This window comes from Electrona antarctica (genome assembly GCF_951216825.1).
Source record: "Electrona antarctica genome assembly, chromosome: 24".
NCBI lineage: Eukaryota > Metazoa > Chordata > Actinopteri > Myctophiformes > Myctophidae > Electrona > Electrona antarctica.
In genome coordinates this window covers 22,646,672-22,666,850 of record NC_136803.1, presented here as the reverse complement: position 1 = coordinate 22,666,850, position 20,179 = coordinate 22,646,672, and the positions used below count along the sequence as shown (strand labels likewise).

General features: G+C 41.0%; 1 protein-coding gene across 1 annotated transcript; it reads right to left on the bottom strand.

Moving 5' to 3' along the window:
* Positions 1–1,033: 1,033 nt before the first annotated feature.
* On the bottom strand, positions 1,034–14,001 carry LOC306917131 (myosin heavy chain, fast skeletal muscle-like; the record flags this gene model as incomplete). The annotated part of the gene is made up of 38 exons (XM_079495264.1): positions 13,867–14,001; positions 13,479–13,635; positions 13,097–13,124; positions 12,893–13,001; positions 12,679–12,771; positions 12,509–12,572; positions 12,237–12,335; positions 12,048–12,151; positions 11,471–11,609; positions 10,851–10,969; positions 10,547–10,696; positions 10,297–10,467; positions 9,849–10,152; positions 9,548–9,612; positions 9,173–9,260; positions 8,946–9,063; positions 8,691–8,814; positions 8,433–8,569; positions 7,897–8,152; positions 7,413–7,655; positions 7,099–7,275; positions 6,862–7,007; positions 6,080–6,170; positions 5,604–5,993; positions 5,368–5,494; positions 5,096–5,214; positions 4,795–4,991; positions 4,099–4,282; positions 3,794–3,959; positions 3,525–3,649; positions 3,062–3,370; positions 2,733–2,936; positions 2,508–2,633; positions 1,969–2,139; positions 1,777–1,881; positions 1,572–1,667; positions 1,155–1,283; positions 1,034–1,054 (listed from the first exon to the last, which is right to left on the bottom strand). The coding sequence occupies exons 1-38, from the start codon at positions 13,975–13,977 to the stop codon at positions 1,034–1,036; spliced, it is 5,562 nt and encodes a 1,853-aa protein (XP_079351390.1). The 5' UTR covers positions 13,978–14,001.
* Positions 14,002–20,179: the final 6,178 nt, after the last annotated feature.

Below are 20,179 nucleotides of genomic sequence, written 5' to 3'. Positions count from 1 at the left end.
TGTGTGGTTCCACCCAAAAGTCCATTCATTTTTACCATAGTGATTTCCAAAAATATTTTTTTCAATTATTTTAAGCCTAGAATGAAGCCACCGGTGAATCATGACCATAACACATTTGAAGTAAAAAAAATAAAAATATTCAGACATATCTTTTCACAGAATCAAATGTTTTATGGTCATGGATTCACTCTTGTCTGAGAGACCGAAACGTCATAGCAGCACTCACAGAGCGTTCTCTTTTTTTGTTCTCATGATTCACCATGCACCTGCTTAATTCTAGGCTTGGAAATCTCTATTGGGAAAAATGATTAGATTTTGGATCAGTGGAGCCGCCACTGCTATACTCTATTAGCAGACACCCGACATCTCTTTATGTCTGGTGTCTGCTTCCCTCACCTGTCCTCCAAGCAGGACATTTTCTATTTTCTCACCAGTGATCATGGAAATCGCTGCTACACTTTGGGACGAATGACTGAGTGAATTGTTGTTGGAAGAGCCCCTGGACAATGCACAAGCTACACACTGAGATACACAACAGCTGGCAGTGCATCCCCTAGCTCAATTTGCGTTAACCAAAGCAGGCCTACTCAAAACATGGCAGTGAGGCAGTGAGGTTTACATGCCGTAACCAAAGTTGCGTCTCCCATTGGGGAAATGCGCCCATTTTTGTAGAGCACTCTTAACTCTTGTGCTCGAATAACGCCTTCATACATTCACCTAGAAACTTAACCTAGAAAGTGAATGTATTTATTTGTGCATGCTGCTACCCTCTGTTTAAGTGCACTATACTTTATTGTGGACATGTGAGTTGGACCCAGAATTCAAACCTCACAAAAAGGTATTCACAAGACAAAGTAATGAATACAAGAAACAACAGGATACTATTCTTGCCACCTTTATTGAATACAGTGGGTCATATTTTATGACTGTATTGTTCCCTTGAATAAACAACAACATACTGTTGTTTCACCTTTGTTGAATACAATGGGTCATATTTTATGACTTTGTACGCCGGTGACTTGAATTGGAGAACTTATTCAGCAGCTTCTTTTCCCTGCAACGATAGGACAATAATGTTAGATATTCAATATGAATCTTTAGATAAATCTTAGTTGAAGATAATGAACCTTCAGTTCATATTGAACATGTATTACCTTGGCGTCACGACTTTTAGTTCTCATCTTGTTGACCTGGCATTCAGCGATGTCCGCACGCTCCTCCGCCTCTTCTAGCTCATGCTGAATCTTCCTGCTCTTGGTCAGGTGAGAGTTGGCTGCTTCCTCCTACAATATGATAGACATGGTTCAAAGCCTCAATATTTGAAAAGCAAATTGCAATACAATAAATCATTGTCTTCGTGCAAGTACTCAATTGGGGAAGTTTCATGGTGATAACAATCTAATAGGTATGGCTTTGCCCACTCAATTCATAATTAACGTTCCAATTGTGTAGCTCTGGCTCATGGACTAAGAACCAAAAAGAAGTTAAAGTTGTGTTGACATTACATAAGTGATTCCTGTAGTTAAACTATGATAACACCACACGTCAAAAAAGACGTAGATTTGTCTTACCGCTTCCTCCGCCTGCCTCTTGTAGGCCTTCACCTTCATCTGCAGCTTGTCTACCAGATCCTGAAGCCTGGCAAGATTTTTCTTGTCCTCTTCAGTCTGAAGTGAGAGATAATTTATAATGTCAGTTGTATGTCCATGCGATCTCTGTTCATTTTGTCGGTGGCACGATGGTCATTAAAGTGAGCATGATAATATAGTAGTGTACCTGGTATGACAGCTCCTTCACTCTCCTCTCGTACTTGCGGACACCTTTAATAGCGTCTGCTCCGCCTCGCCCTGCATTTTCAACCTCTGCCTCCAGTTCTCGCACCTTCACAGTTGAATGATACATTATGAAATGATGTCTTCTTAATATTTCATTGACTATAAGCCGTGTTGAAGTAAAACTACACCTTACCCTGACTTCCAGTTTCTGGAGCTGCTTCTTGCCTCCCTTCATGGCCAGGTTCTCAGCCTCGTCGAGGCGGTGCTGCAGGTCCTTGACCGAGACCTCCAGGTTCTTCTTCATCCTCTCCAGGTGAGAGCTGGTGTCCTGCTCCTTCTTCAGCTCCTCGGCCATCATGGCTGCCTGGAAAGGAGATAAAATATACAGTACATGAAAATGTGGACTCGAGACCAGACTCTATAGATATACTTATAATAACGGTGTATTAACCCATGTAGACCTGAGGCCGATTCTATAACCTAACATATGGTTTTCTGAAAACCTAATAAAATAAATACAAAATTATGATTCTATATGATACTCAGGTGTATGAGACACAGAGGTGGTATGAAAGGTATAACAACAATGAAAGGTACAACAACGTATAGATTACACCAGGTTTAAATGGGTTTATTATATGTATATGTATATATGTATTGTATATGTATATATATATATATGTATATATATGTGAATGGTAGAATGGATAAGGGGTGGAGCTCCTAACTTACATCAGTGATGGCCTTCTTGGCCTTCTCCTCAGCGTTCCTTGCTTCTTGAACACTGTCGTCCACTTCACCTTGGACCTGCATCAGGTCGGTTTCAAGTTTCTTCTTGGTGTTCAAAAGGCTTGTGTTCTAAAAAAAAAAGTAAAATAAAGATTCGGTTTTGCAATGTTTGTGTGCATGACTTACTTGTATGTTGGATATGTTGAGAGTTATTTTTCATGGACTTACCTGGGAGTGCAACAGGCCAGCACGTTCACTGGCGTCCACCAGTTCTTGCTCGGCCACTTTGCGGCCTCTCTCCGTCTGTTCCAGAGCCACTCGCAGCTCCTCGATCTCGGCGACCATGAGGCCGTTCCTGCGCTCCACCATGGCGGCTTGTTCCTTCACGTCATCCTGGCCTCTGCAAGCATCGTCGAGGTGCAGTTGGGCATCCTAAAACAAATCACATTTGAGGTGGTCATGTTAAGAGAAACATCAGAATGTGTTCAGATATTCGGAGAAGTTCCGTTGTTTGAATGTGTCTTAACGAATATGTTTCTAACTACTATGTTTTGCACCTTAAGCTGTCCCTGGACGTTCCTCAGCTGCTTCTGGGCCTCGGCAGCCTGGCGGTTGGCGTGGCTCAGCTGAACCTCCATCTCGTTCAGGTCTCCCTCCATCTTCTTCTTGATTCTCAGGGCATCGTTTCTGCTCCTGACCTCAGAGTCCAGAGTGCTCTGCATGGTGTCGGTCACCCTCTGGCTGTTCCTCTTGATCTGCTCCATCTCTTCGTCCTTCTCTGCCAGCTTTCTGTCCACCTCACCCTTGATCTGGTTGAGCTCCAGCTGGACCCGGAGAATCTTAGACTCCTCGTGCTCCAGAGTACCCTGAAAGGTAATACAGGATCAAAAGGTTATAGGATGTTTTAATGTAACATTGAATTGATCATATACTCATTACTCCTACACTTTTTTAATATAAAACCTGTTGCGAGAAATTTAAAATATGGTGCATTGTTCATCTAGGAGCTAAAAGTGTTACCTCGGCTTCCTCCAGGGCTGTCTGGATCTCTGACTTCTCTGTCTCCACTTGTTTCTTTGACTTCTCCAGCTCATGGATGTTCTTTCCAGTCTCACCGATGTGTTCAGTCATGTCTGAGATCTCCTCTGCAGTGGGTTGAAAATAATGAGTGAATTAACTTTCCATTCAGCAATTATTTTGTATTTGCATTGCAAACTTTCTTTTATTTTTATTCCCTCCCCCCTCTTTTTTTGTACAGTTATTAAAAGAATGATGTAGAGAAAACTCACGTTGCAGGTTCTTGTTCTCACGCTTCATGGTCTCCAGTTGGTCCAGGGACTCCTCGTAGGAGTTCTTCATCTTAAACAACTCGGTGCCGAGACTACGAGCCTCTTTCTGCGCTCCCTCCAACTCCGCCATGCCCTCTTCATGTTTCTGCTTCCATTCTGCCAAGACCTGCACAGGAGCAGTAATGAAATGTGTCATTTACCCTCCCTTTAATTAAGGACCTGCACAGCATTTGAAATGTGTCAATTACCCCGACTTTAAGGAGGCAAGAATGATTTATGTTTTAAAATAATGTATGTCAAAGCACCTTATCGAAGTTCCTCTGTTTCTTGTCGAGGTTGGCGGCCAAACCGTTGGCCCTCTCCACATCGATCATGAGGTCTTCCACTTCACCCTGGAGTCTCTGCTTGGTCTTCTCCAGAGAGGCACACTTGGAATTCACAGCCTCGATTTGCTCCTCGGCCTCCTGGAGACGCTGGGCGAGCTTCTTCCTGTTGGTCGGTTTTGAATAGAATCATTGTGAGCAATATTTTGTTACAGTGAGGGGAACCTTTTTCATATCAAGGCCCATTATTCATTCAGCATTTGATCCACGGATCACCATTTGATGAGTTCTAGCCTCGCAGCTAAAGGATATTTTGTTGTTGGATACGATTTTGATGTGGTACCATAGTACAGGGTTGAACTGTAAAAGAATATAAAAATCTACATTTTCTAATCGTGTAGACATCTTGTAAATTAAGTAATGCGTACAATGAGCGTACAATGAAACCAATACGGGTCCATTTGGTTTCATTTTACACTCAGAGTTCAAAATCTATAAGGGTCCATTTTAGTTACCAACTTATGTTTATGTTTATTGAAGGATTCCCATTAGAGACACATGACTGAGCCTCTAGTCTTCCTGGGGTCCTCCATCATTTAGCTGGGGACCACCTGGAAGTTAACCCCCTCAAGGACCGCTGGTTAAAAACCACTGGTGTGAACAACACTGATCACTTACTTGGCCTCCTCCAGCTCCTCGGTGCGTTGGACAGCGTCAGTCTCGTACTTGCTCCTCCACTGAGACACCTCAGCGTTGGCCTTGGACATTCCACGCTGCAGCTCAGCCTTGGCCTCTTGCTCCTCCTCAAACTGCTCCCTCAGGAGGTCACAGTCGTGGCGAGCTGATTGCACGGCGTGGGCGAGGGCGTTCTTTGCCTGGCGAAAGAAAAACATGCCAAAATAATGTCAGACGGATAAAATTACAAAAAGACGGAATTAGGCCTATTCATATAAACAAATAAAAGAAAAGGCCGCCTCACCTTAACCTCCTCTTCAACAAGTCTCTTCAACTCCTCAATCTGCTGGGTGAAGGCCTGCTTGCCTCTGGTGAGCTGAGAGACGAGAGCTTCTTTCTCCTCAAGTTGACGACCAAACTCACCTGGTTCGACATTTTTATGTTAGTTTCAATCATGTAAATAATCTTTGATCAATACATATTCCTTATATTCCTGGGAGAACTGCTGATGAAAGCATTATCTCTAATCAAGAAATTTGCCTAATTGTGCCTAAATTAAAAATAGTGCACATTTACCATTTTCAGTCAACAGTCTTGCTCTCTGAGCTCCAATATCATTGATCTGGCGAACATTCTCATCACTCTTGGACTTGATTTCACTGAGTTGGTCCTCAAGGGTGCGGCACATCTTCTCAAGATTTCCCTGTTAACATTGGACACATTCAATCACTGAAGTAACCTACAATGTATTCCCTCTTTTTCTTTCCCTGAAGTATTTTGTCAAGAATTAACACAAACGCAATCTATTCTACCTTTGCCTTAGCGACGGCCTCCATGTTGCTCGACAGGTCATCGATCTCCATCTTGTATTCACTCTTCTCCTTCTCCAGCTTCTGCTTGACGCGCTGGAGGTTGTCGATCTGCTCGCCCAGCTCTGCGACGCTGTCCGCCTGTTTCTTGCGGAGAGCAGAAGCGGTGGCCTCATGCTGCAGGGTGGACTCTTCGAGGTCACGGCGCAGCTTCTGGAACTCAGCCTCGCGCTTCTTGTTCATCTCAATCTGAGCGACGGTGGCACCACCAGCCTCCTCCAGCCTCTCGCTGATCTCCTCCAGTTCCCTGGAGAGATCGGCTCTCTGCTTCTCAACCTTGGCCCGAGCGGCGCGCTCTGCCTCGATCTCCTCCTCCAGTTCTTCAATACGAGCCTTTCAAATTAATGGACATATTAGAATCCTAATTTACACTTATCACTAAAATCCAAATTTACTTATCAATCGTAAAAAATATATACCTGGAGTTCTTTGATCTTCTTCTGCAGCTGGGCCCCCATAGATTGCTCATCCTCAATCTTACTCAGAAGCTGGCATACTTCAAACTCCTTCCTATGGAATACAGTAATATATATACATATGTTAGTGGTAGTTTTTCTCCATCGCATTTCATATTATTATTAGGGGTACAGCCCGAAGGGCGTAGACCCCTTATTGTTAACGTAAATATTCCGCTGTTTTAACAGTTTTGACATTTCTGAGCTATCGTTTTTCACGAATTTCGATGGAGGGTAGAGGGTTGTGAGGATCCCTGAGGAACTGAAGCTCACGCTCATTCGTCAAAAGACCTCTAACCTTTAGATCTCTAGATGAAATTATTTTTATGATTTGCTTGATCCATTTTTTTGGATATCATATTTCATGATCATATTTCATCATATTGGCCCAGGCGGTGGCGTAACCGTCTGGGCACCCGACTGGTAATCCAGTCGCAGTGTGCCGCGGGTTCGACTCCCGAGCCCGACACGGCCTTTACTGCATGTCTTCCCCCATCTCTGTCCCGTTTCCTGTCAGCCTACTGTCTGTCCCTTCAAAAACCAATAAAAGGCGTAAGCCGCAAAAAAAATATCTTTAAAAAAAATATATATATTTCATGATATTATATATTATTATATATTATATCATATTTAATTTCATCATCCACGGAATGTGAACAGTTCTCAAGTTATGTGGATTACAGATGTACGTACACAAACAGACAGAGACATGGTGCATTTATAGTTAAGATTGTGCTACACATTACTTCTTAATCTTCTCATCAGACTGCTGCTTGTCATTCTCCAGATCCATGATGGCTTCCTGGGCCAGTTTCAGATCTCCCTCAAGCTTTCTCTTGGTTCTCTCGAGGTCCATGCGGAGCTTCTTCTCTTGCTCCAGAGAACCCTCCAACTGCACAGCAATATATTTGTCTTATTATTCGGTACGACAATAAACGCACTGTATTCAAATTCGAAACATCCAATTGACTTGATAAACTCACGTCGTCAACTTGCTGTTCCAGCTTCGTCTTGGCCTTGGTCAGAGTGTTGACCTTGTCCTCCTCTGACTGCAGGTCATCCAGGGTCTGCTGATGTGCTTCTTGGAGCGCCTTCTTCTCCTTGGTCAGCTTAGCAAGACCCTCGTCCTGGGAGGCCATCTCCTCGGTCAGGTTTTTCACCTTTAGGCGAAGAAGCACAACGAATGGGTCATTATTGTTCTAGAACTTGATAAGACCGCTATGCTAGAGTGTACCATCGTGAATTGATCGTTATTGTTCTATAACTTGACAAGACGGCTACAGTGTATAATCTATACCTTGTTTTCAGTGGCGTGTTTCTCTTTCTCCACTTTGGCCAAGGTGAGTTCCAGGTCGTCGATGTCCTTCTTGAGCTCAGAGCATTCGTCCTCCAGTTTCCTCTTCTTGGCGGTCAGTTCAGCGTTCATCTCCTCCTCGTCCTCCAGTCTCTCGCTCGTCTCTTTGAGCTTTGCCTCCAACTGGATCTTACTTTTAATAAGACCTTCACATCTCTCCTCAGCATCATTCAGAGCCTCGTCTCCCTAGTTGTCATTGAAAAGGATACGTGAGGGACATGTCGAGCATTTGTTCTGGGTGAGATATATCAGATTTGTTTTGCAGCTGCCTCCTTGGGGGACTGCCATGCCATCTACATTCGATATCATAACATATATAAGATCGGATGATAAACATATAATTAGCAAGGGTATCTTTGAAAAACAAAGAAAAGGTCCCGCACACTGTCAGCCACTCTGGACAGACAATGTTTAAGTAGCTACTTACTGATGACGCTGCCAGTGCAAGGCCATTCTTCTCCTGCACCAGAGCCACCATCTTCTCTTCCAGGTTCTTCTTCGAGGCCAGGGCAGTGGCCAGGTCAGTCGTCATCTTTTCATAGTTCTCCTTCATCGCTGACAGCTCCTTCTCAGTCTCAGCGCTCTGCAGAAGAGGCTTGATCTTGTAGTAGACCTTCATCCATGGCCAGTGTTTCACAGAGACGAACGAGCGGAGGTTGAACTGGATGGTGTAAACAGCGTCTCTGTGGAAAACCGTTTCAGTGGATCATGATCGAGGGTTTCCAGGTAATACTGCAGGCTGTGACTATAGTTTATATTATTGTGTCATAGTTGTTACTATTGTTGTTATTACTACTCGAGGGTTCTTCTCTTGTTTTTTCCTTGCCACCGTCACCAAAAGCTTGTTCGGCAATGTTTGATATTTTATTAGTGATTTGACACTTTACATTTCTTTCATTGAACAGCAATGACAAAGTTTACTTACAAATTGTTTCCAATATTAAATTGATGTTTTCAAAGTACCTTGTCTTCATCATCTTCACAAACTCCTTCCTCATGAGGTAAGCTCGTCCGAGAGCCTGAGTCATGGTGACCAGAGTGAACAGCTTTTCATCTCGCATCTCCTCTAGCGTACCCAGCAGACCAGCTTTGAAGAACACCTGAACACAATGTTACAAACAATCTATTAGAGTAATGTTAACTCCTACTCCTTTGACACATACAAAACAGAAAGTGCAAAACTATGGCACCCCATCTTTAAACCAGATTCAGTGTATTTACCTTGGTGTGTCCAAACTTGTACTCCTCAACAGGGACATCAATGGACCCGAGCAGCTTCTCTGAAGCTTTCTTGTTGTCCATGAACGCGCCGTCAGGGCACGCGCTGGCGTTCAGTACTTTGTACCTGTTTTATAAAAGTTCTTGGTCATTTTGCTCTGGAATGTGGTAATTTATTTATTTTTTACTTTGTAAAAGTGGGTCATTTTGCGTTATTAGGTTTGGAACTTAAAAGCTGCTGGAAAAAGGAATAAATACCTCTGTTTGAAGTCAGCGTATGGGATCCTGCTGGGGAAGCCCTTTCTACAGATCCTGATGCCCTCCAGGACACCGTTACACCTCAGCTGATGGATGACCAGGAAGTTCTCCATAAGGCCTGTATACAGTAGATGTTGCTTCATTATTAGAAGAACAAACTCTGGCCAAAGTTGCATTGAATTGCCTCACAATCAATCATAGTCTACATTTGTATTTTCTGTGTTTACCTGGAGTCTTGGACTCGTTGGGAATCAGGCAACGCACAAAGTGAGGATGAGTGCTCCTCAGGTTTGTCATCAACATGTGCAAGTTTGCCTATTGAGACGTAAAAGAGCCAATTTGGCTTGTTATTAGTAAAAAGGTCATACAATATTGTAATTTTTCCTCCACTGCAATTATTTGAACTCTTTAGATACTAGTTACTTTTCAGATTTAGGTTTTTAAAACATACATTAACCACAACCCCTATTTTAAACATCAGCCACAACGGAAATCGTTTAATTCCAACATGAGATGTGCCTATTTCTTATATAATGTTCATAATAATAATGCTTCATTCTTACAGGAATATAATGTTGATAATAATAAATACAAATTCTTACCCTGAAAGCGCTAGACACAGTCTGCATGGAACCACCCTTCTTCTTGCCTCCCTTCTTTGTATTATCTGTTTATATTTGTTAGAATCATGAGTTATCATTAGTCCTACAGAATGAAAATGCCTTCCTTCTTGCCAGATTCTGAGAGTTTATAATAGGGACAGGCTGTAATTGCTTAAGTCCAGTCCCTCGGTGTTCCTGTTGGCTGGCCTTTAAACAGCCATAATAACCCAGCATGCTAAAGGCCCCAAACAGTTCCCAGCATCCCAGAACACATTATATTATATTATATGAATAAACATACCTTCAGGCTCAGGTGGGGGATAGAACACAGCGAGCAGTTTAACTGAAGACTTCTGGAACAGCTGAATGACAGAGTCGTTCAGAGGATCCTTGTTCTTCTCCAGCCATCCTGTGACGCTGTAGTCCACAGTGCCAGCGTAGTGGACCAGGGCGAAGTGAGCCTCGCCCTTGCCTTTACCAGGCTTGGGCTTCTCAAATGCCTTGTTCTTCCCCAGATGCTGGTCAAGCAGCTTGTCGGAGAAGGTTTTGTCTGAAGCCTTCGGGAACATGCACTGCTCTTCAAGGATGGAGAAGATACCCAAGGGCTGTGTAAAGGAGACAAAAAGAAGATACCAAAAACAATATTAACATCATGTCCATTAAACTAAAGCACAAAATAATTGTGTACCTTCTCAATACTTGGACTTGGGTCCATGGTAATGCATACAAATATAATAATAATTGTATACCTTCTCAATCAGCTCAATGCAGACAGCCAAATCCATGCCGAAGTCAACGAGATCCCAGGGAATTCCCTCTTTCATGTACTCTTCTTGTTCCAGAACAAACATGGTGTGGTTGAAAAACTGTTGCAGTTTCTCATTGGTGAAGTTGATGCACAGCTGTTCCAGGGTGTTGAACTGTGAGGGGAAATATATCATTAGCCCAAATTGCCAATCACTTCTAATTTTAATTAATTTAAAACAAGTCCATGCTTACATCAAAGATCTCAAAACCAGCGATGTCCAGCACACCGATGTAGAAGTTTCTCTGCTGCTTGGTGTCCAGCATCTCGTTGATCCTAATGACCATCCAGAAGAACTCTTTCTCATAGATGGACTTGGCCAAGGCACCGACTGAGTTCATGACCTAAGGAAATATTATTATTCATAGGGGTGTGAATTACACACTTTACAATTTAGACATTTAGGAAACTCTTAATCCAGAGCGATTTACAGTAACAAGGAAGGAGAATATAAAGTGTGTATGAAATCAGAACATGTGAATCATGCAACGTACTCACCTGTGGCACAGTTTGTCCTTTAGTGACATACTCGTTTCCCACTTTCACTCTGGGGTAGCAATACGCCTTAAGCATCTCAGCTGAGTTGATACCCAACAGGTAGCCAATCTTGTCAGCCTCTGGAAAAAAATGGTCATACAATTTGCATTTTAGGCATTTTAGCAGACGCTCGTAATCCAAAGAGCGATTTACAGTAAGCAAGGGCAACACAGGCTAGTAATCTATAGAATCATAGGTTAACCAAATAATCATCAGTCTAAACAGTGATAATAATAATAATAATTAGGATTGTCCCGATCCGATAACGTGATCGGAAAACGGGGCCGATAACGGATCGGGAGCAAAGAAACGTAATCGAGACATCCCTACTAGTATCAATATCAATTATATCCATATTCCATATTATCCATATTGTATTGTTGTGATATGGTATAAAGTGTTCTAGAAAAATACAAATTTCGGATCGGGAAAGATCGGTATCGGCAGATTCTCAAAATCAAATAATCGGAATCGGGAACAAAGAAACGAGATCGGGATATCCCTAATAATAATAATGGAACTATATTGAAGATATATTTTGGTTAGGTTTGATTAATAATAATCATAAAGGTGCAGCTCACCCTCTGTGCCGTCAGGTTCCGCCTGCTCCTCACGCTGCTTCTGCTTGAACCTCATGACTCCATGGTGCATGACTGCGCCGGTGAACTTGTAGATCAGCTGTTTCTCCTCACCGTTGAAGCCCAGGATGTCAATAGCTTCCTGATGTCAATGAGCAGAGATGTGTTCAAAAGATTGAGATTAGGCATTAGATTAACAAACATCCTTGATCCTTTAGAACTGTACACTCAACGGTAAACAAAGCAACATACTATATACATCTATTCAGGCTGTCGGCACATTTCTAAACTGACAATTTAAGGACTTAAATAAGACCATTACTGCGTCAAAAGTAATCAACAAATACTTGTCAAGTATTGGCCAAATTGACAAATGATTTCCTAACAAGAGGCAAAACACGTAGATCGCCTATTTTCACAATATTTATCTGTGAAACTGAGTCAAACTAAATATAATGCCTCGACTCTTAACAATTCCAAGTGCTTGTCGGGAAGCACTGCTTTAGAGAATACATTTTGCAGAGCAACTGACTGCAGTGCAGATAGTGAGTGACCCTTAGAAAGATTAATGTCCACTCACGTCAGTAGCCTCGAGCTCAAGCTTGTCGTCAATGCTGGCCACAGTGACCACACCCATGCTGATCAGCGGGAAGTCGTAGGGGTTGCTGGTGATCAGACACATTTCTGAAAAGGGAGTAAAAAAAGGGGTGAACATGTGTTTTTATTCATCAATTTATGTTCTCACTGCATCGTCAGTAATTTCACTTACCAACAATCTCAGGTTTGTGGTTGGTCATCATCTGGAAAAAGATGTGGTAACCTCTCTCTGCAGCAAGCTGGTAGGTCACTCTGGACTTCTCCAGCAGATCTATATGGGTTCAGGGTTGTAGTTATGATTACTCATAACTAATAATAATAATAATAATAATAATAATAATGGGTTGTACATAACTCATAATAATCTAAATGGGTTGTGCATTACTCAAATTGTAATCCTCAAATAAAAGCATATATAATTTATCATCTGAACTTCATACTTACATGTCTCAATATCAGCACTGGCCAGTTTACCCGTTGTGCCGAAATGGATTCTGATGAATTTACCCTGTTTGATATAGCACAATTTGTTGCATCCAATCCATCTACATTGTGGAATTATTGCAGGTCTTCTCAAAATATATGTAATAATATGTATAATATGTTACACTTACAAAGCGAGAGGAGTTGTCATTCCTCACAGTCTTGGCATTACCATAGGACTCCAGCAAGGGATTGGCTGCAATAATCTGATCCTCCAGTGACCCCTAGAATGTTTTAAGTTTAAAGTTTGGTCAGAATTATTTTAAACTGAATTGCCATCTTGCAATAAATGCTTTATGTTCAAAAATATGTATTTGTTAAAGTAAAAAAAAACAACATATATACCTTGATTTTACCGCTATCGCCTGCTGATTTCTCTCCACCAGAACTAGCTGTTGCAAAGTACTGGATGACACGCTTGGTGTTCACAGTCTTTCCAGCACCGGATTCTCCACTGGATATAAATGCATACATTCACAGAAATACAGTTAGTGAATTTGTGTAGGCCTACAATGATCTTTTTTTAATGCCTATGTGATGGAAACTTACGTGATAAGGACAGACTGGTTCTCTTTATCTGTAAAATGTAAATCAAAACATAAATAAATAACATAAATCATAGTTACAGCACAAGATCATTATAGTTTCCTGCAGCAATGCAGGCGTGCCGTTAATGATGGTAAATCACATCCTCGTGTAATATTGCGATTATACAACAGCTACCCTTAAAAAAAACATGTCAACTCAATTTCAAACTAAGATATTCAATAATGTCTTTAATGACAGATGTAGCTGCTATGACCGAAAATGTCCTTTGAAAAAGGCTGATTTTCTTATTTAAGCACGGCTAGATGTCCCTTTCAACCCATCAGATTTCTTCCTCGAAACTGATATAAATATATATTTTTACATTGTACCGACTAGTACGTACCCATCAGCATGAACTGATAAGCGTTGTCAGAGACAGAGTAGATGTGGGGTGGAGCCTCAATACGCTTCTTGCCTCTGTAGGCATTTACAACCTCCTGGTCGTACACTGGGAGCCACTTGTAGGGGTTCACAGTTGCACAAAACAAGCCGGAGTAGGTCTGAAGGGGAGAAAGAACAGAGAGAGAACATTTACATCATCCAACATAGCAATGAGCATACCACACACTGTATCTCTGGGACAATGGATCAAGTAGCAGTGAGCAAGTTAAATTCAGAACCATGTCCATGAGTTTGTTTGAATTTAAACTTGTACTCTGAGTCTGTACTTTTCTTTCTTTGCTATCTACGGGTGCAACACTGTGCTGTTCTTAGCATGTAGAAAAGCTTACATAGATCATCCATGCTGCATAACGCTCTTTGAGGTTATACAGGACAGTGGCTTCATTGAGGTGGGTCATCATGGCCATGTCCTCAATCTTGTCATACTTGGGAGGGTTCATAGGAGAGACGTCGGCCTCAGGGACAGTTCTTTCCTAAAATAAAATAAAATAAAATAAACTTTAGAATGTGTTATGATTAGAGCGCTACTGTGCCACAATTGGATGTTAGAATACACCTGTACATACCTCCTTCTTATCGAGCAGTTCTACGGTGATTTTGGCACCGTCCTTCTTTAGAATTTTACACTTGAGGTACAGCTCTTTCTTGTCAGCCACATATGCTGCCGTTTTGGCATCAAAGGGGGCAGACTGAGACTCCATTCTCTCCTTCTCTGGCTTACGGAGGTAAATGGCAGCCTTGCCGTACTGCTCCATCTCTGCGTCGGTACTCATGGTGGCGGCTTTCTGTCGACAGACAAATAGATGGCGTTGATGCCTTTGCTGCAGTGTTGATTTTGTCGACTAATACTATGACAAAAAATGTTCGTCGACTACCTTTTTTAAATGACGAAAACTAAATGGAAACTAAATTAAAACTAAGCTATGATGACTAAAAATAAGACTAAATATACTGACAATTTCATCAACAAATAAAAACTAGACTAAAATGTTAGTAAGGGACTAGTGGACAAGAGATCCCGTATAAGTCATTTTACACTTAGTTGCATGCTGAAAATAGCAGATCTACAAGCTTACAACGCGTCCCAGCGTGACACGTTGTGAGCTTGTAGATTGGCTATTTTCAGCAAGTGTAAAATCAGCCATTACGACGGCATTAAGTTCCGCCAAAATACATTTTAGTCGACTAAATCAAGTGTAGATCTAGTCTAGTTGACTATAACTAGACTAACACTAAAACATTCCAGGTGACTAAAAGATGAGAGAAACTAAAGGAAGTTTCATTCCAAAGAAGGTTATTGTAGGTTTAATAGAAAAATATGAACTCACTTTTTCCCTTCTACCAGTAGTGGTGGAATCTTGTGTGCAACCCCTGTGTGGGTGGAAAAACACATCATTTTGAAAACATTAACACAAGTTGAATGATTTATTACAATGTATAATCATGAATTAAATTGGATATATATCCCAATGTTCATTCTTGCCACACATCACTTTGTAAGAGAGATGTTTTTAAATGTGGCATTAGTTCCACATCTGAAAATAGATTTTTGTTTGTTTTGTTTTTTTGCTCATTCATAATTTCACCAAGTTATGTTTTGTCATTAGAGCCATGTTTTTTTTTCTTTTTTGTACTGAAACAATGCTAGATTTTATTCTCTTACACTTCTTATACTGCATTCACATGGGCAAAGATTCACAGCATATTTGTCGCTTTGTACCTGAAGTTGAAGCCAGTTCAACTTATTTGTAGCTTTGCATCTTTTGCAGCATCTACAAACATCAGATTTCCTCTGTATCTTTGTATTTGCCCATCTGAACGCAGCATTACACTACATTTCTATTGTATGAATTTAGGTTACATTCAGAGGTGTTTAGACCAGCCAAACTGTACTCAAGTAAAAATTATTGTTACTTTAACTCATGAAGATCTGAGCCTTCTAATTCCGTTCTTCTGACACTTTCAAGATCTTTCGTGGCACAAGTGACACGCTTGTACGTCTGCTATTTTTGAATAGTCAGCGCAAAAATAAAAAATTAGATGGATGCTTTCCCTGTTTTAATGGGTTAAAATAATAATAACTCTAGTAGATATCAAAGTACTCTTCCAAATACTTGATTACGAGTAAGAAAGTGTCTGGTAAAAAATACATGCAATGCTAATTATTATTTAAATAATCACAACATAATCGAAATGTCTATAAATTGAAATGAATGAGCAAAAGCAAAAACAATTTGGGGGTCCTTGACATGAAAACGTTTGGGAACCACTGCTGTATAGGCTACTATGTGTACGGACTAGTCATGTTAAAAATGAATAGCTAACATGTCTAATAGATGTTTCATGCACTAGTGCTTAATTTCAGCCGGAGCTTGGCTCGGGAGCTCAAGCCACCTGTAGAGGCAGCTCCGGTAGCTGTAGAGAGCGCTCCGCCACCCCAAATGCACATTACAATATACAATACGTCCCTATTATTATTTTAGTTTCATTTTCAAGTCAACTAGGCTTCTTCCTCTTCATAGTTACTTCTATTTCCAGTACGATTCCAAAATAAAATATGGCTTGAATGATCGCATTGCAAGTGCAAACAAAAAAACACTCTTATTTTGAAATGTGTGCCCGTTGTGAGAGGAAATAGGTGGCTATGGAACCCCGGCTTGAGTTGACGCCTCACTGTTGACTGTGTCGGATGCGTAAATAAAAACTCAATTGCATCTGTTGTCGTTCGTTGCATATGGAATATGGAACTTTCATACTTTTATGGAGCAATATTAGATGAACTGCTACTTGGAGTTTAGCCCTGGGGACAGCATGCGTTTTGTTTTCAACATGCCGGTGAGTTCTTGTTCTTATGAACAGAATTCCATTTGTAGAATGGGTACAGTTCAAACGAAAGTAGCCTACACAAGGTCAATACAAAATCTGACTGCTACGAGTATAAAACCAGAAAAAGACTTCAGGGTCCTCCATTTTCAATTCATCAGAACATTTAAAGACATCTATATGCTACTCTATTGTGTTCTGATTGGGTTGGTTGTGCTAAAAAAAAGGCAAAAAAAACCGGGATAAAAAACGAATTTTGCGCGTGCGTGCGCGTGCGTGCGCACGTACGCGAGCACGCACCCGAGCTCCGGCACCTAAGAATTTAGAAATTAAGCAGTAAGCACTAATAGCTATTGCATAGTGCCACTATGCAATAGCTAACATCACTGAAACATTTCTATGACTGCATAGCTAACATCAGTAAAAGCATTTCTATGACTATGATGGACATTAGTAAGGACAGATAAGAGGCTCACTCACCGCCAAGAAGAACTCAGTACTCCTCTGCAATGGGTTCTATGTCAACCATCTGAGCAGGCTTATATATTGGCTGCTAATTGCAGACTATGCAGAAAAAGTTTCAGGTTCCTCCCATTCCTGCTGACATACGATAGGCCTACCCTCTGTTCTTTACGTCCTTGCCAACGAATAAAATAGTACGACTGCCAGGGTGGTGGGATGCTCTTCATTTGGAACAAGGTTGTTATAGTTCACTAAAACTAACAAAATAACGAAAACTAAAATTTAACATACATTTACATTAACTGAACTAAATAAAAACTATAATAAAAAAAAAACTAACTGAAATTGTATTGTGTGTTTACAAAACTGACTAAAACAAACTGAAATGGTAGACAAAATGCCCCTTTTTTAAAATATTTGTAAATGGCATCTTTTGTTGAGTTATACTCAACCTTTTGGAATCCTGCACCTGACGATAACCCAAAGTATGAAGAAAAACTAACTATGAAAAATCCCAAACTATGATATGCTTGATTTGGGAAAAGTCTTGAATTACTGCATGTCTTGTCAGATAATTGACAAGGTTGGTGGTGTGCTGGGTTTCTTCATTTAGTAAAGTCATTAGTAATCTTTGTCTATATTAGGCCTACTACTGTATACTGAATGTCTTGTCAGATACATATTTTGGAACATGTTAATATTCAGTCAGGAAGATAAATGAGTAAGTACTCAAATACTGTACTTGAGTATAACTTTTAGGAGGTTGTAATTTTAGTTGAGTATTTCCATTGAATGCTACGTCATACCGGTAGGCCTACTTCTACTGCACTGCATTTCAGGACGAAACCTCACTGTGATTTACAGCTTTAGTTTGGGGGTGTTGATGTTTTTGTAGTCATGGTTCAGGTGTTTATGAGTTGTTAACTGTCACTTCATCCCTTACTGGCCCATAACGTTATTTACATGCCTTGTACTCATCACATCAGCAGTAGCCTACCTTTCAGCATATACAGTAATTTGTTTAATTAATTAACAGACTGTAACAGATAATTCTTTGAGCATTTATTTTTGAGGGGCGCATGCCCAGCTTTGTGTGTTTGAAATGATTTGATTGGCTGAGCACGGAATGCGATGTATGATGATAAGAGCGCCCCTCACTTCACACGAGTGATTATTTATTTTTATTTTTATCAATCACTCACCTCATGAAGCCTTGCATAAATAGATATTGTGTTTCGGTCCAATTCCTGATCTATTTCCTGATTGATTTAATTAATTAAACTAAATAGGAGGCACGGCAAAACTATAATTAAAAAAGGTATATACTCCAAAACAACTCTCAGCGTAATCACTGGGAGGCCTACTACTGTCCAGGTTATAAGCAAATCCTTTAAATATAGTATTGCTCTTGCTAGGATTGGCCTCCTATTTACTTTAAATAATTATACATTTTGGAATTAGACAAAAACTAAACTGCGTGAATCCAATTAAGGTTTCATGGGGTAGGTATTGATTACATTGTGTGTGTGTGTGTGTGTGTGTGTGTGTGTGTGTGTGTGTGTGTGTGTGTGTGTGTGTGTGTGTGTGTGTGTGTGTGTGTGTGTGTGTGTGTGTGTGTGTGTGTGTGTGTGTGTGTGACTGTATCCTCTTCAAACTGGGCTTCAAACTTTAAATCCTTAAACATGCACACAATGATTAAACAATTGTGTGTAAACAATTACACAAGTGCGCTCGCGTGCGTGCACACACAATCTCTATATGGTGGTGTTTTATGGGGGGTAAAGTTCCTAACGTCCTTTGTGGAGACTAATTAGTAGGGTTTCAATTCATCCAGGGTGGTGTCTCCACCTGGGCCTGGCACTCCAAAAAAGACAAATGGCCATGCTTGGAAGGCTAAATTTGACGGCTTTCCGTTATCACTGCTTCAGAAAATAGCCTGGCACGGGCTTAACGGAACTATACATGTCTTCACTCCCTGTAGGGGCAATGTCACTGACGGCCAAGCTACACCAGGCTTTTCTCGCGCGTTTACCCTAAACACGCGGCCCGCGCGTGCGTTTTTTAAAATAGGACTGGACCTAAATTAAACGCACGTGCGGGGGTAAACGCGCACGTTTTGTGCGCGAAAAGCCTGGTGTAGCTTGGCCGTTAGGTGACCTTCACACCAGAAATCTTTACTGCGATTAAAACGAATCCTGCTGCACATTGTCGGAAAGTGCACTTTGTTTGGCAGGTGTGAAGCATCATTCGAATCCTAATGCGCATCAAATAACCGCATTCTACTCCGACCAAAAACAAGGGTTTCACTTCGCTTCAAATCCCACTTGATTACGATTCGGTATTTAGAAGACATTTCTACAATCGTCCTGGGGTCTAAATGGGTTAGGCGAGGGGGCGGCTGATGGAGTACAACGCCGACTCCATCTCTTCATGGGAAATTAGGCACATTAATATAACACATGAGATGAGATATACTTTATTGTCCCACGAGGGGAAATTTGTCTTGGGCAAAAGTGCAGTAGTACATGACGCTTTTTAAAACAGACAGACAATACACAGTAGACAATACACAATATCAGCAATGTACAAGTACAGTATCACAAGAGTATCACAAGAAAGGTGCAAAATTGCAGTCAGAGGAGGTATATAAATATAAAGTACTAGAGTATTCACAGTTTATAGTATCACAGGTATAAGTGCATTAACTAACTGATGAAGGTCAATAAGTCCCTTCCCCACTAAGAACTATGAACTATGAGGCGGTTGTTTAGTAGGACATCTCTGTTTACATGTTTATTGTATTGTTTTATCTTGATTGTTTTGTTACACTTTTGCTTTGGCAATGTAAACATATGTTTTCTCATGCCAATAAAGCTCCTTTGAATTGAATTGAATTGAATTGAGAGAGAGAGTGGGAGAGAGAGAGAGAGAGGTCCAGTCCCCGACGGCACGACACATGCACGTTATGAGTATAATTTTAACACCATAGATTTCACTGTGTAGGCTATAGTTTATGAATTGAACACATTGATGAAGGTCCCTGCTGCGGATGACAGCGCAGTGTGAAGGCAAACCGCAGCAAATTAAATATGCAAGAATCCCAACTTCTCCGCCCATTCGCATCGAGTCTACCGAAGTATTAGATGAGAATGTGACCTTAACCATTTACTGGCCCATAACGTTATTTCCATTCCTTGTACTTGTCATATTTCATTTCAGCATCACATGCCTAAATCTGTTCATTTAATGCACAGACTCTGTAACAGATAATTGCACACACAGCCAAGGCTGATACAGGCTTGTTGTCACAGCTTGCTTATCAAATCAAGCCTATAGTCAGGGCTAGTCAGGGCCGAG